The following is a 16,786-nucleotide window of genomic DNA, read 5'->3' on the forward strand; positions in this document are numbered from 1 at the left end:
GAGCGTGACATGTGTCGAATAGAATGTGAGCGTCGCGTTTCCAGCTGAGCGCGTACTCTCTCCCGGCGCGTGTGCGTGCGTGTGTATGTTGTTATTATTATCGCGCTCTCCGCCGCGCGCAGAATGGCTAGATTCACCCAGACTGAAGCGAGGAGGCAGCAGCATCCTCAGCAGCATCCTCAGCCTGCCCACGCCAGCCTGCTCCTCTCTGGACCGGGGGCGGTACCGAGCCAGGCAGCGGCACCACTGCTCCTCATCCCGCACCAGCCCCAGTACGCGCACATCACCTTCCCCAAGCCCATGAACGGCTCAGAGCCCATCTCCATCCACCCCGACAACGGCACCATGAAAGACCAGGATGCCATCAAGCTCTTTATAGGACAGATCCCGCGCAACCTGGAGGAGAAGGACCTCAAACCTCTTTTCGAACAGTTTGGAAAGATCCACGAACTGACTGTCCTCAAGGACCGTTACACAGGCATGCACAAAGGTAACGATGCTTTTGAATGGTTGGTGAGGGCTTTGGCTAAAAATATTTTGCCTCGTTATTGTTCACGGCTGCTTAATTCTAAACACCAATTTCTTCTGTTGCGCAATCATTTATTCTTTACGCACAGAGCGTGGTCTTATTTTGTACTAATTCTGATCTCTCCTATACAACAGCCAGCACGATTACAAGCGATTGACATCTGACAGCATGCATTGATGGAATTTAAACCAAAGTCTTTTTAAGAGTAACATAGTCTGTTTTTCATGCAATGCACTAATGCACTGTAGTTTTGCACATTGGTATTCATGACTTTATGAAGATAAGATTGCATGCACGTTTGTTCTTTACACACTGTGCATACCCCTGTTCTTATATTTTCACTCATTGCATTCCCTTATGCAATATTAAAGCACATTGGATATGGGTTCAACAGATTTTCATCATTGCATGCATGCTGTTAGATGTCAGTATAATCTACCTCTCAATTTTAGGGTATGAAAGAAAATGTTCAATGTTTACTGAAAATATAAAAATCTAGTTTCTGTTGCACATAGATCTATTCATCATGTACACTGTGTATTCTCATCCTTTCATTTCCCTCCCTCACACTGTTTTTAAGCACAGCCAGTACTATTGCAACTGATTTCCATCAGTACATGCTGTCAGATGCCATTCAAACCTACCTCTGTCACTCTTTTTCGAACAGCATGGTCTATTTCTCATGTATACACTGATGCATTGTATTTTTGTGCTTGCTCACCCTGTGCACCTGGTTAGCATTTATTCAGATTCATACATTATTGTTTACTTAAAATATAAGCATCAAATTTGTTCTGTTGCATGAACACAAGGCTATTTGTGTCCCACATTATATTGAACCACGCTCAGTATGATTGCAACTGATTTCCATCAATGCATGCTGTCAGATGTCATTCAGACCCATCTGATGTCGACAGATGTCTCTTGTTCTATTTCTCATGCGTTGTGCTTTTCTGCTTCATGACAATAAAAAGGATACTAGATGTACCGTGGTCACTCCCACTTGTGTATCATCGTGTATTTTTGTGTGTGCTCTCAGAAGTAGGGCAGCCCTGCTTTGCGCGCAGATGATGCATACTAAGAGCTCCCAGTGCGCGACGTGCACTCTTCTTCACTATGTGAAATGAAACATTTGGTGTGAGGTTTCTCATTCACAGCAAAATGTGAACCTTACGTTACGTGCTAATTTATGCGTTTAAAGAAATCATGAACACACTAAAGGTTCAGTATTTCTTTGTTTGGCATTTGAGTGCTTTATTTGAGCAAGAATGCATTGTTTTTTCCAAATTCACAAACAAAATCTCATACAAATGAAGGCACTAAGAGAAATTAGGACATGATGCTTTAGGAAATATATACATGGTTTAGCATGGATTCTTGTAATAATTTTCAAAAAAGTCCAGTTTCATCAAATTTCAAAATAGTTCTAGATAAAATAAATCCATTGTTGTCATAAAAATAAAGGTCCTTTATTGGCATTGATGGTTCCATGAAGAACATCCATGGAAAATTTCCAATGCACAAAAGGTTCTTTATTGCAGAAAACGGTTCTTTAGATTTGTAAAATTTTGTTTACAATAAGAAAATAATTGTTCTTTTAAGAACAGTTCACTGAAAGGTGCTTTGGTGAACCAAAAATGGTTCTTCTATTTCATCGCTACAAAATAAACCTTTTGGAACATTTATTTTTAAGAGTGTAGAGCTATAAAATGCCTGTGGAAAGCATCTCAGATCATTTGGTTGTAGAAGAATTTGATGAGAAATGTTTGAGTTCATATTAAGAGCTCTTCTAAAATTCTAGAAGAAGCATTTTAGATTAATGGGGTCTTTTTTCAGGATATAAATTAACCAAAAGTCTCATTTTGTATTTCACATCATTGTCTTAGAGAAACAAATGAGATTGCTTTAGTATCAAGTTGTTCAAAACCCAAATCTAAATTGTATTATACAGTACGTACAATATATATTCCTGTATTTTAAATAAGCTTAGAATAATATTTTTAATATTAAAAGAGCTCATATTCCTGGATTTCTCTTTAGTCTTAGGCAGGTCATCTTACTTGACTGAAGCTCTAATTTGATTTGAGAGCAGCGCTAGAGGGATGTAATACATTTCATATGCATTTTAAACAGACAGATTCTTGCCCAGGTTTTCTGTGATTATTTCATTTATTAGTGAAAGAAAACTTATTCCTCTAGTTCATTAAAAACGTCATGTTAATTGAACTTGCAAACCCATTTAAAACTACACACTCCTCTGTGAGTATCTGCGTCCCCCTCCCTTCTTCTGCTCAAAATATTCCCTCTTTCTGTCACGCTCAGAGGCACACACATGCTCACGCTCACACCGCGCAAATGAATAATGGTTTATGCCCATAGGAGGGTGCAAGAGGGAGGATGAATCAGCGTAGGAGGCCTGTCACACTCACAAATGGGCTCTCTCTCACACACACACACACACACACACACACACACACACACACACACACACACACACACACACACACACACACACACACTCTCTGTTGACTGCTGTCTCAGTGGGACGTTATTAGTACAGTGCTGTTAGATTATCATTTACATTGACATTAAATTACTGCTATGAAATGCGCTGTATGAGTGTGCAAGACCTGCCACAATAGGCCGAGGGTGAAATCGATGGAAAACAGCATTAGATGCACATTTCAATTACTCTTTTTCACAGCCCTGCTAAAAGAATAGCATAAGCCAGCCTAATGTGGTTTACTGACTTTAGCTGGTTTACAACACTCTAAAAATGCTGGGTTGTTTCAACCCAACTTTGAGTCAAATATGGACTAACCCAAATTTTGGATTAAAAATTTCATTGAAAACATTAACCCTACAGCTGGATTACTCCATATCTGACCCAAAGTTGGGTTGAAACAGCTCAGCATATTCAGTATCTTTTAAACCTCCAAGTGTGTAAAATGTCTCTAAAACTAACCAACCAAACAGACCAGACTAGTCATTTAGGTGGATTAGTAGACCAACTAACCACTTTAGGCTGTTTAAGATCATTTATTTTTATACATAGGCAGCATTCTAAGGCATAATACGCATGAAAAGCTTGTTATAAATGGTGTGTATTACTATCCATGATGCTTTAAATTGTTGCCTATAGGTATGATTATGCTGCTTCTAAGATACTTACTTTGGCCAAATTTAAAGCCAGCATCACATGTGCCCTTCAAGGCAATCTCAAAATGCACCGCAACAAACCATCCGAGGATGGCAGACCATAAAATAGGTCGGTGTGCAATTATAAAGACCTGTTTTACACCATATTTGTTTGTATTATGCATATTTATGCTTATTTGAATATAATTTTGTTAGCTAAGCAACTGCGAACTCTATCAAAATCAACTAGTTTTAAGCAGAGAGCCACAGCAGGAAAAACATTAATCATCACAAGCAGCATGTTTACAGGCTTCTCTTTGACCCGCGCTCACATGCACACATTTAATCAGGGTTGTCAATAAATGCCTGGATCGTGCCGTGCGAGTAGGTGCGTGAAAGCTTGTTATTCAGACTAACATCGGCACTCAGTGACAGCGCAAAGAGAGGAGCGAGGTGAAGCATTGTGGTAATTACTGTTTAGCATGATGTCAGATTATGAAAGATGTTATAGGGAACATTGGTTTTGTTGAGAAGGGAATTGTGGGTAATGAACCTGGACTGTGTGCTGTAGACCTTCAGGCTGTACCATGAAGTATCATAGTCTCTGTGCCTATCTGTTTTATAGTACAGTATCTTTTACATGCATTCGAAAGTACATCTCATCCTCAGAATCTGAAGTACATTGTTTAAAACAAAGGTTCTTAAGTGGTTGAAGCCTCTTCTTATCAATAACCATTTTTAGCTTTGGGATTTTCAAATTGCTATATGGTTAAAAAGTTATTGATGGTCCATTATAGGTCCTTCAGATCTTCAAATATTTTTTGGACTCTTTAAAGCACCAGCAGATGGTTTTCTAAAGAACTAGAGGATAAAAAGTAGTTTGTAAGACTTAGGAATTAGTTTTTTCCTTTATTTTTAGTAGAAATCCTTTCTCTATTATTAAGGTAAGCTTACGCATTGAGCTCTCTCAGGCCGAGGAAGAGGTCTTTATTGGTGCATATGTGAAGGTTTCCTTATAGAAGAGCATTCACATCATCTAGTATCTAATGTGACAGTCAGCTGTTTTTACTTGATTGCGACATGAAAATTGCTGTGTATAGTGTCATCAGTTGGACCAAATACTTTTTTTGCATTGAATATCTTATGATAATTGCTATAAAGTGATGATTCTGTGCATGTGCATTTGATATTGTCAAAACATTTGATGTACAGTATTTAGATATGCTCAGGTACAGTTTATCTTTCATCTTGTTCATTTTTGTGACAGCACCCACAGTCATAATTGACCAAAAATGACACTATACAGACACTACAAAGGATCATGAAAAACAAAATGTATTACGGTTTCCGCAAAAATATGAATCGGCTCTGCTAATTTCAGCAATAATAATAAGAAATATTTATTGAGCAAATCGGCATATCAGAATGATTTCTGTTTTGTTTGTTTCTTGAGCACAAAATCAGCATAATAATTATTTTTTTGTTTTGATTATTTGTGATGGGTTATGTTTTTGAAGTATATTTAAATAGAAAACAGCTATTTTAAATTGTAATAATATTTCAGAATATTACTGTATTTTTAATCAAAACAATGTAGCCTTGGTGAGCAGAATTAAGAGACTTATTTTGACCAGTAGTGTATCATATAAATGGCTATTTTCATAGAACAGAAGCATTAGCTCTCTTTTGTGGCAGCTCCAAAATCTTTCCTTTCGAATAACAAAATGTCATAAATTCCAAGTAAATTTATTTGTTTAGTTACAGCTTATATATGTGTACATATGTGTCTACAAATGTGACCGGCCCTTAAGGTGGTGTAAAGAAAAGAAGGCAGATCTTGGCTCTGAGAAATGATGTCACAATTACATTTTTAGACAGGAAAGATATATATAAAGGTGAAGTCATATAATGTAATGGCTGTTTAATGTAAGGGTAATGGAGGAAGTCAACCGTAATTGCATTTCATTGCCTTTCTAACATGTGTAGATAAAAAAACCTGTGAGAGGTCCACATTTCTGAGCACATTTATGATCTCTGTGTGGACAGTTCATTACGCTTGAGACAAATAATGAGATACATTCCCTAATGTGTTGAATAATATGCAGTTTTCAGATCATGTGTCTTGTTGAAGTTTGCTTTTGCGGACATTTGTGGTTGGTGATAAAGCATAGTTTTAATCCACAAACAGTCTAGATTTTGGCTGATATATGTGGCACATTGTTTAAAATCGTCATCTAAATTTGTTCCTGTCCTAAAGCTGTTTTACTGCGAAGTCATTCGGACATAATGAAGTCATGTTGAGTTAAAACTCGCATAAATAATTGCCAATAGAGTCGTTTAATTCAGAAGTAACCTCAGAAAGGTTTTCCAGAAACTGTTTGGCTTCCAGTGTTTTGTGTTTGCTGGGCTGAGATTTATTTTAGAAGAGAAAATGAAATTACTACAACGGAGAGATTTTAATATAATTTATAGCCCATAATCCAGTGCGGCCTGTTTTTGGAGCATTTGGGGGCAAACAGAAGAGATAAAGCTGTTTTTATGGAGCTACAAAAACCTTTCTTTAACTCTCTTTTTATCTCCCTATCATTCCCTCTCCCTCTCTCTCTCTCATTCTTTCCTTCCCACCAGCCTGTGATGAAATGTTATCAAAAGGGGATTTTAATGGAAAATGATAAGGAGATGACTATCATTTTCTGCTCCCAGAATGTATTGATCCGAGCGTGATACAACACAAATGCCAAATGCGCAGAATAACACTGCCTGAATCTAATTATCTGCCTCTATCTTAAATTAGCCGGCGTGTAATGCTCTGGTGTATAAAGCCAAACGCTGGGGTAATTTTTGTAAGCGCTGTATTGTGCCGTACTGTCCCGAATGAACCCAGTTATGACTTTTGATTTGGATTGCTTAACGTTAACATGGAATGCCATTCGCAACAGGATAGTCACAGTTTTCAGAAAAATATGAAGCAGCGCAACTGTTTTCATAATAATAATAAATGTTTCTTGGGCAGCAAATCAGCATAATAAAATTATTTCTGAAGGATCATGTGACACTGAAGTAAAGATGGAGTAATGATGTTAAAAATTCAGCTTTGCATCACAGGAATAAATTACTTTTTTAAATATATTAAAATAAAAAAACAGATATTTTAAATTGTAATAATATTTTACAATTAAACCACTTTTACTGTATCTTCCGTTTGTTTTTCTTTGGAATAAAATATTGCAGTAAAGTGTTCACAATAACTTTAAGAGTGTGTTTTATTTTGTTTTTTTTCATTGTTGTGTGATTTTTGCCAAGCTATAAAAAGAGAGACCCTTTTGGTAACAGTTTATTTCATTTGTTTCATTTGTTAACATTAGTTAACAATTAAAATGAAAAGTTTATTAATTAATGTTATTTAATTATGGAGTCCCGCACATGGCATGCAGGAAAAAAATAGTAGGCTAAATCGTGCGCACGATTTACTAATTCGTTCCCTCAATGTACTAAAACATGCACATGATTACTATTGCGTTCCCTCGATTTACTATTTCGTTCACTCGATTTATAAATTGTGCACACGATTTACTAATTTGTTTCCTCGATTTGCTGAATCGTGTGCACGATTTAGCAAATCGAGGGAACGCAATAGTAATTGTGTGCACGTTTTAGTACATTGAGGGAACGAATTAGTAAATCATGCACACAATTTATTTATTTTTTCTTGCATGTCATGTGCGGGACTCCGTATTTAATGGTTGTATTTGAACTAATATTAAAGGAGCTGTATGTAAGAAATCTATTTAAGTTGATGTTTGTATGGAATTTATTTGTATTTATAATTTAATGGCCCTGATGTGTCACTAGACATTAAGAAATCACTGACAACAGTAGTCCGGCCAGGATATTGTCATTTAAAAAGTGGACTTGCAGCCCTCAACTGATGTTGATGTTGTCATTTTGTGTTTTGGCCTGACGTGCCTCCCTCCACCTATCTACCAATCACGAAGTCAGTAGTGTTTCGGGATCCGTGTTGCCAGCTTTGCTGTAACCTACCCTAACTCCAGTCGGATAAAAATGTTTAATGTTACTAAATCAAAAAGTGTATTCGTCGTGAATAAACATAATTAACAGAAAAAAATAACTTACTGTGTACGTCTGTTCGTCACTTGCCATTGGAAGCTCACTGAAGCAGACTACGTTTATGCCGAATCCTGCAGCTTATCTGGCAACCTCGAGTCAGGGGGTAGGGGGAGGGGATACACCGCTCTACAGTATTTTTATAGTGATTGCAGTACCAGTTTAGGCCACAATCCTACATACGGCTCCTTTAACAAAAACTTATAAATACTAGTAAATAGAAATTTCAATTTCAGTAGGTAATACGTCAGTGCAGGATAGTAAACTGTGAACGTCAAAACAGATTCATTGGGTCTTTAAACTAGTTTTACAAGCTTTTTAATCTGTTGTGGCGTGGATGAGCTGCTAATGAGATTGTGTTGATTTCTAGCGAATGTTAGTTGTCTGCATGCTGTGCCAGTGTTCATGTATTATAGTGATATTCCTGTTGAACGGACACAGGTGTGCAACATGAATACACACTCTCTGCTCTTTCTAAACGCCGTTCCCTCTGTGTGTGTGTGTGTGTGTGTGATTAGTTCTACATGAGGTGGTCCATTCCCTCCAGACACGCGGCTGCGCTCAGAGGGTTGGTTTGGGTCCATCTGAATGTGACTGGTTTAATTAAGGTTTACAGGTTACGCTAGACTACTGCTCCTATAACAACAATCATTACAAGCCAATTATACTGGAGCTGTGAAAATATCGCTGTCAGAACAATGGACTGGAATGCGAAAAGGCTGGGCCGCTCCAGATCGCCCCAAACTGCTTTAATATTCCTTTGGATTCTTTGTCTGATCTTGGAGATCCGGCTCCAATGGGAAATGCAGTAGTTTTAATTCAGAAATATAATGAATTTATTTGTGTTTTAATGTTCAGGAGAGGCTGAATGTGAATATCAAGATGTAGAAAAAAGGCTGAATAGAAAGGAATATGCTTCTTAAGATAGTTTTAATTAACTTTGACCTTTTTTAATATTGTTTTTTTAAAACTTTCTGATTTGCACAAAGCCAGCTTGCAATAGAGAATATAGATAATTCAGGATTTAAACTATTGAAATCCACCTAATCAAGCTGATTGATAGCCAAAATGTGAATGTATAGGGTGAATTAAAGTAATTTAGGACAAATCTAGCATTCAATTCAATGCTAAAAGTAGCTTATTTCTCTGTACTTTTCTAGACAGACTTACCTTGAGGTTGTGCATGCTTTTGTAGAAGCCACAATTCAGTGTTAACAATCAGTATTAATTAATTATATATCATATTTATTGATATTTTATTTTCAGTTTTCATTTCAAGTGCTTTTGTAAATTTTATTAGTTTTTAGTTTTTTTTATATTTCTTTTTAGCTTTAAATTATTTTATTTCTGTTTTAGGTTTGGTCATTTTAGTGCTCCAACTTATTAAACATATTTTTAAAAAAATCATCTAATGTTTATATTTTTCAGCTTTATTTCAATTGATGAAAATGATTTTTAAGTTTTAGCTAACAATAGAAACACTCTTCACAGTTAATGCTTTATTAAAACGTATTTTACATTTTTTTTCACATTATTGTTTATTGTTAATATGTTGTTAGCTGTAATTTATTTTATTTCAGTTTTAGTCATTTTAGTATTTCAACTTCTAAATTTCTTTGATTTTAAGTAAGGTCTTTGTCTGATATTTTTATTTTTATTTCAGCTTTATATCATTTAATGAAAAGATTTTTTGTTTTTAAAGTTTTACTTTACAATAACAACACTGTTCACAGTTCATGGTTTTCCAAAGTATTTTACATTAAGTTATTGTAATTTTTTTTTTAAGTTAACAGTATCAAGACTATTCACAATTAATGTCTTATTAAAAAGTAGTATTTTACAAAAGTAGCTTACATCTTGTATTCATTATTAATGGTTTTTATTCAAAGTTACAACAATCTACATACTATTAAACAGAACAGCATGTGACATCGTATCCTGTTACTCATAGCTGTTACGGGGTAAATTAATTCATGGCCTGAAGTCTATTGTGGCCACACACCCGTGAGAGAGAGAGCACAGAATGACAAACGTGACTGATGCCTGATCATGGTCATTGGAAATCATTTCTAGCTGCTCTTTTGGGAGCAGAGGCGTTGAGCTGAGGTTACAAGGCCAGGGCAGCCAAAACACTGGCCGCAGGGTCGTAACCCTGTTCCAAATCTACACTTTAAATGTGGCATTGCTGCAGATTGCATGTGATGTCCTTTATTTGTAAGTCACTTTGGATAAAAGCAGCTGCTAAATAAATACATCTAATACATGTTAATATATGTTAATTCAAACATCAGTACTACTAATGCTGTGGCAACAACCCAGAACACACTTGCATCACAACAGCAACATCAGAACGTAAAAATCTAGTTTACAACTCTGTTTTGTTATAAATGGCAGCGTGGAAGCCAAACACACAGGTTTGGTACACGAATGTGTGTGTGTTTTGTGTAGGTGTGTGCCGTTCCGTATCTGATTCTCGTCTCATTTTTACAGGCTGCGCGTTCCTCACCTACTGCGCTCGTGAATCAGCCATCAAAGCCCAGAATGCATTGCATGAACAGAAGACTCTACCAGGGGTAAGTCTCTTTTAATCTCTGTCTGTATTTCTCTAATGGCTTTTTGTTTCATCTATTTTAGGCAGAAAGGGTCTAACCGTTCAGTAACAACTTCAGTTTTCTACTTCTTCTGTGTTCTCTTGATATGTTTGTGACATGTAATCAAGATTTTATTTATAGGAAAGCTTAAAGGAATAGTTCAGCCAAAAATTGCTCCAACGTTTCTTGAAACCCATTTTGTGAAAATTGACACTGAGAAATATTGATGTAGGATTTAATTCGAAACAGTTTGCACTCAGAAATTGCTAGTAAATCTCAAAAAGAAACAAATGGTGAGTAACGTGTTCAAAGTTTGAAGTAGAAAGATAGAAATTGTATTTTCTTACATCACATTCCCTAATCATTTTTGTTTTATTTACAACCTCGAAAAAGCAGGTTGTTTTCCATACAGTGAAAGTGGTTAGTGGCTATCAATTTATAAAAAGGAATTAGCTATCATTTATAGCTAATATAGCTAACATTTGAATTGAAATTATTGCTTTTAATTATGCTTTTTATGGAACCAAAAAGGGTTGCCGTCACTTTATTATGTCTCTGTTTGTACTTTTGAATCACTTTGTCCATAAAATTGATTACTTTGTGATTATACTATCAACAAGAGATTTGAAATAAGCACATTTATTGATACATTTTGGTTGTTTTTGGAGCTTGACAGCCTTTTTTTAAAAAAAAAAGAGCAAAATGAACATTTTGATAAAAAGCAGCTGCTTTTGTGGCCCTCAAGAAGATAGAAATTAGTAGAATTTTTTTTTGGGAGAACTATCGTGCCCATCGTGTCCATTTTTCTCCTCAAATTTTCATCCCTGTAACATTTCTGTAACGTCCGGTGGTCATTGGTTCTGAGGGCAAACACATCCATCAGAAGTTTGTGTGTGGCAGATGTTAGACATGTTTTATCTCATCATGCCTTCGGCTCTTTACTGTCAGTCTGTTCAAGTTCACCTCACACAGAGGAAATGATGTTTCATGATGCGTTTCTGGCAGAACAGAGAAGATGCACTGAGATTACTGGTGTCTTTTTGTCTCCATTTAACACTGCAGTTGTGATATTAAAGAGATTACTCTTTCATACATGCTTAAAGTAGTAGTTGCTGAAAGGCCATCTAAGATGAAGGTGAGTTTGTTTCTTCATCAGAACAGATTTGGAGAAATGTAGCATTCCATCACTTGCAGTCATGGATTGTTTGCTGTGAATTGGTTCCTTTGGAGTGAGTGTGTGAAGTGATTTTATTAATATTGGATCCTCTGCAGTGTAATCCACACAACTCCAGTCCATCAGTTAATGTATTGTGAAGCCAAAAGATGCTTGTTTGTAAGAAACAAATCCATCATTAACAGGTTTTAACTTCACTCTATTGCTTCCATCTAAAATGGGTCTAAAATCCATAATATTACTTCCTCTGGTGAAAAAAGTTGTCTTATCTGAGTCAGGAGAGAAATCTGCACAGAAGCAACATTTACAAACTGAAACAGTTCAAATGGTTCTAAACTAATCAAGGGATGGACTTTTACAGAACTATTCCTTTACAAATAAATGTTCTAAAAGAACCTTTCAGTGAACAGTTCTTAAAAGAACCATTTTAAAAATCTAAAGAACCTTTTTTCCACTATAAAGAACCTTTTGTGAATGGAAAGATTCCATGGATTCTTTATAGAGCCATCAATGCTAGTAAAGAAGCTTTATTTTAAGAGTGCATGTGTGTAAATGGAGCTGTATATTTAGATGACGTGAGTTCCGTAGGGAATGCAGCATGAGTTAATCAGAGGTGAGCTATAGGGTTTGTTTGGCTCATGTACTCATGTTGGACTGTCATGAGCAGACGTGTGGCTGCACATTCATACGCTCCCGTGGGGTCTATCGCTGCCGTGAGCCAGCTGCCGGAAAACACAACGCTAACGGTAGAAAAGAGCCACAGTAGATTTATGTAAAGGTTACGAACATTAACCTTGTTGGATCACACACAGATGCAGAAAAACACAATATGAATGCTTCCATATACATGCACTTCTGGAACTTATGCAGAAACACACACAGTTGAATCTCTTGAAACGTGCCAAGAACGGGTCTTTTTTTACCCCAAAATTAAAGAAAGAAATAAGTTAGTTTTTTGGTTTTTCGCGAAATTGGCCGATTAAGAGGTCATTTTTCTTGACATTGTCTTGTCAATGAAAAAAGCATTTTTTATCATTTCAAATATAAATAAATATAAAAATAAATAAATAATACTACAAATTAATTAATTAAAATAGTCTATATTTAATAGGAAAAACAATTTACACAATAGAATTTAAATAAATATTGTGTAAATTGTGTTTCCTATTTAATTATTGACTATTTTAATTGATTAATTTGTAGTATTATTTATTTATTTATTTATTTTGGTCTCAGTATTGGCTCAGATTTACCCTCAAATCATGTTTTAATTGTGGATTTTTATATAACTCATTATTCTTGATAATGTTTCTCAATAGTCTGATAAACATTACTGCAATATAAATATTTTATTTTTTTAATCAGAAGATTTTAGAGAGTGTAATATATATTATAATATTGTGTATAATAATTATTATATTATATTTAAAAACATTATTATTATTATTATGTAAAAAAAATTCACAATAAAATAATGACAGTTATAGAATGGATGTTCTTTATTGTCTTGATGAAAATGTCTTGAAAATGCAATTTTGATGTTTGAAGTTTTGGGGTGGAGAATGACGTGAACTTGTTCTTGGCTGGTTTACTCATACTCTGATATCCAAGCAAATTTGCTGGTGTTATTGGGACGTGTAGCATAGTGAATTATGATAATACTAGTCATTATTTTCAGTGTAAGATGTGTATTATGAACCCTGGTTCCCGATTATAGAACGGGGCGTCTTAAAAAGAAATGAGCTACTTTTACTCTGAGGTGTGTGTTTCTATTTATGTGTTTGGAGTGGGGTCGCTGTAAAAGAGAGCAGTAGAGCGTAATTTTAGGCTGGAGAGGCTATTTCGGGAGCAGACGGGGTATCAGTGGAATAACAGTCAGTCATGTGACACCTGAACTGGTTTAGAAACAGGAAACAGCAGTCACTCGCTGGCTTGTTTCATTCTGCTCTGGGATTGGGACAAATGGTTTTAGTAAATGTGGTTTGCAAGATTTAGTTTGGGCTTCGTTAGTCACGCCAAGCCAGATGTTTGACAACTGGCATCATTTTACCCTGAGTCAGTCAGATGCAATGCAATAAAGCAGCAAAAGATGCCATTTGGGGAGGAAATGAATGGTTTCCACAAAAATATTATGAAGCAAGAACTGTTTTTTTAAATTTTTATTATTATGAGATGTTTTTTGTGAGTATAATATTTTAATGTTTTTTCCAAAAGATCATGTGATACTGAAAACTGGAATAATGATGCTGAAAATTCAGCTTTGATCACAGGAATAAATTACATTTTACTATATAATCAAACAGTTAATTTTAAATTGTAATAATATTTCACAATTTTTAATGTTTTTTCTAATCAAATACATGCGCGCCTTGGTGAGCATAAGAGACTTCTAAACATCAAAAAATCTTAACAACTCCAAACTTTAGACCAGTAGTATATACACTACATGTAATACACATATGCTATTAATTATTAAATGTTCTAATTGACTGTTATTGTCTCATATTATTCTTCATTTTTGCTTTCAGTGTGGAATGTAAGTTACATTTACAGTTTTTATTTATTATGTGATGTTTAGACGAGGGTAAACCTGATTAAACTGTAATATAGGCTAAAGGATATCTTGTTTAAGACTAATCATATGAACCAAACTTAAAATCAATGAAATCATCATAAAAACTCAAACTCACAACTTTGCCTAACCAACCAGTAAGTTTGTCCTTTTTTTTTGCCATTTTTGAGTCCAGGTTCAACTAAACACACAGGAGCAACTGAGTTCATAGATCTAATGCAAAACAGATGAAATGAGGGCACAATCAATCACTTAGACGTTCACTAATACTGATTAATGCGTGTTGTATTGTTATCAAGGGTGCGAGCTCAACCCTGTTGTTTAATTCACCAATTTCCCATGAAGTCAGACGACTCAACTGAAATGTCTGAAGGAAATTTATGCTGTGTGTGTGTGAGCCGTTTCCTTACTTTCCTTTTATTTAAGAGCTCTATCGGGTTGTCAGATTGTATTGTTGTACTATGAGGAATTATTGCGCTCTGGTTGGTTCAGCCACAAGAACTACAATATAATTCATAACTAGGGTATTTATCAGAGACTTGTCTGGGAAGCAGGAAGAGGAGAGAGACGGAGCGCAAAAGAATATAAATAGAGGGAGCTGGAAGATGAATAGAGTAATATGTGCAGGAATACGCCGGGGCGCGTCGAGTTTAGAGGAACGGAAAGGAAAAAGAGAGATAGTATACGCAAACAGGGTGACAAGGGTCATGTTGACAGCCTTAGGCATACGTATACTGTGCGTGCGTGTGTGTGTGTGTGTGTGTGTGTGTGTGTGTGTGTGAGAGAGAGCATGTGTGTGTGTGTGTGTGTGTGTGTGTGTGTGTGTGTGAGAGTGTGTGTTGAACAGAAAGCCACAGTGGGCCGTCAGAGTTCCCACATCTCCATTAAGCGTCTGCGGAAAGTGGGCATCGGGGCTTGAGAGGTCAGAGGAGGAAGATGAGGGAGACAGAGAAGGAGCGAGTCTTACATTAGTTTTGCATTCGTACAAGATTCGTATTGGACAGCTTTATTTTTTCATCTCAAATAAAAGAACACAGTAAAATAAGATCAGAGGCCGAAGATATACATATGAATCCCCGCCGATGGCACATTTGGTGCTAGCCTGTACTTTTTCCATTCTTCTGCATTTTTTCTCTAATATTTAAAGTCAACATGAAACACAGGGTTTCTACAGTCATGGTAATCCTGGAAATATGGAGACTGCTGGTCATGTCATTTAGTAAAATCCTAGAAATTCATGGAAATTTCTCTAGTAGCACACACACACACACACACACACACACACACACACACACACACACACACATATATATATATATATATATATATATATATATATATATATGACCTTTAATAATCGGGTTTCAAAATTCTTTAGGAGAAATGAAAATAAGAATAATATAAGAATAAGAAATAGACAAATCACAAGTAGTCAATATTGGTCAGTTTGGGGTGTGTTTTTCATATAAATATATAGCCAATAAATGGCTAATAAGTCAATTAATAAGTAAATTAATACATCAGTTTCTCATTAAAATGTTTTTAACATCCGGTTATCATAAACAACTGCAAAAATCATGGATATGTGTTGGTCAGATGGTGTGTGGACCTTGGAAATGCAATTCACAACCTGTTTTACTTCTATAATGTGACATATTTCTGAGTGAAACAGAATGTATTATCAGGGTTGAAAATATGTCTTCATGTTTGTCTTTACTGGCATGTTTTTTCATACAGCATATAGAAATTCTGCATCAATTTTCTGACAGAATTCTGAATTTACTGAAAATAATTCAGTGACAGCAATACATTTGAAATCAGTTCAGTTCACTTAAATTCTGTTAAATCAAAATCCATTTGATTCACCTGAACTCATCTTTACATTCATTTGGTGCTTTGTGTTTCGAGTTATTAGTATGAAACCATTTTATACGATAAACAATTCTGATGCTGTGTTGAGTCGCCAATGCAAAATCTGGACTCTAAATCAGAACCAGTTGAGTGTATAATATGGCTATAGGGGTCTATAATGGTTTTCATCACCATGTATAGATTGTTAATAGCATTTGTGCGATTTCAATAACTCTGAGGCTTTGGGAAGGATCACAGCTGGGAGTCAATCTCAATAGAGCTCAGCTGTAGATGCACAGGATCTCTATGTGTGTGTGTGTGTGTGTGTTCGTTCTCTATCCGCTGTTCTTGACATCCTTCAGCGCTGCACAGCTTGAGGGATCTATAGTTGCCATAGAAACGGCAGCAAGCCTGTTATCAGTGTAAGTGTAATGAGAAAAAAATGCAATTTCAGCCAGCACAAATACACACTCACGCAAACACGCTGCCAGTGGACGACCGTAGTTGCACCTTTGCTTTTCTTGGCTGTCTTGTTTTACAGTTCATCTAAAGGCAGTGTATATTCCTCTGACATGCTCAGTTGAGTTCAGCATCAGTTAATCTGCATTGAATCAAGCTGCGTGCTGAATTAGAGGAATGAAAACAGACCAAAATTAATAAATGTCACACAGTAAGTATATAGAGTCATAAAATGTATGTGGATAATATCAGATCAATTAATAAGAAGAGGTAGAGTTGATAGTGAGATCTGTTACTTCTGATTGCAGGCTTTGTTGTGTTGGGAAATCTGAGCACATCTGAGACAT

The 16,786-nt window shown here is 35.8% G+C and overlaps 1 protein-coding gene across 1 annotated transcript in view; it reads left to right on the plus strand.

Moving 5' to 3' along the window:
- The window catches only part of LOC109057540 (CUGBP Elav-like family member 5), a 144,795-nt gene continuing 128,009 nt past the window's right edge, over positions 1-16,786 (plus strand). Inside the window, exons 1-2 of the mRNA XM_042719065.1 lie at positions 1-490; positions 10,283-10,365. Coding sequence (XP_042574999.1) covers positions 124-490; positions 10,283-10,365 — 450 coding nt within the window. The 5' untranslated portion in view covers positions 1-123. The remainder of the gene's footprint in view (positions 491-10,282; positions 10,366-16,786) is intronic.

The sequence above is a fragment of the Cyprinus carpio genome, chromosome B2 (genome assembly GCF_018340385.1).
Source record: "Cyprinus carpio isolate SPL01 chromosome B2, ASM1834038v1, whole genome shotgun sequence".
In the NCBI taxonomy this organism is placed as follows: domain Eukaryota; kingdom Metazoa; phylum Chordata; class Actinopteri; order Cypriniformes; family Cyprinidae; genus Cyprinus; species Cyprinus carpio.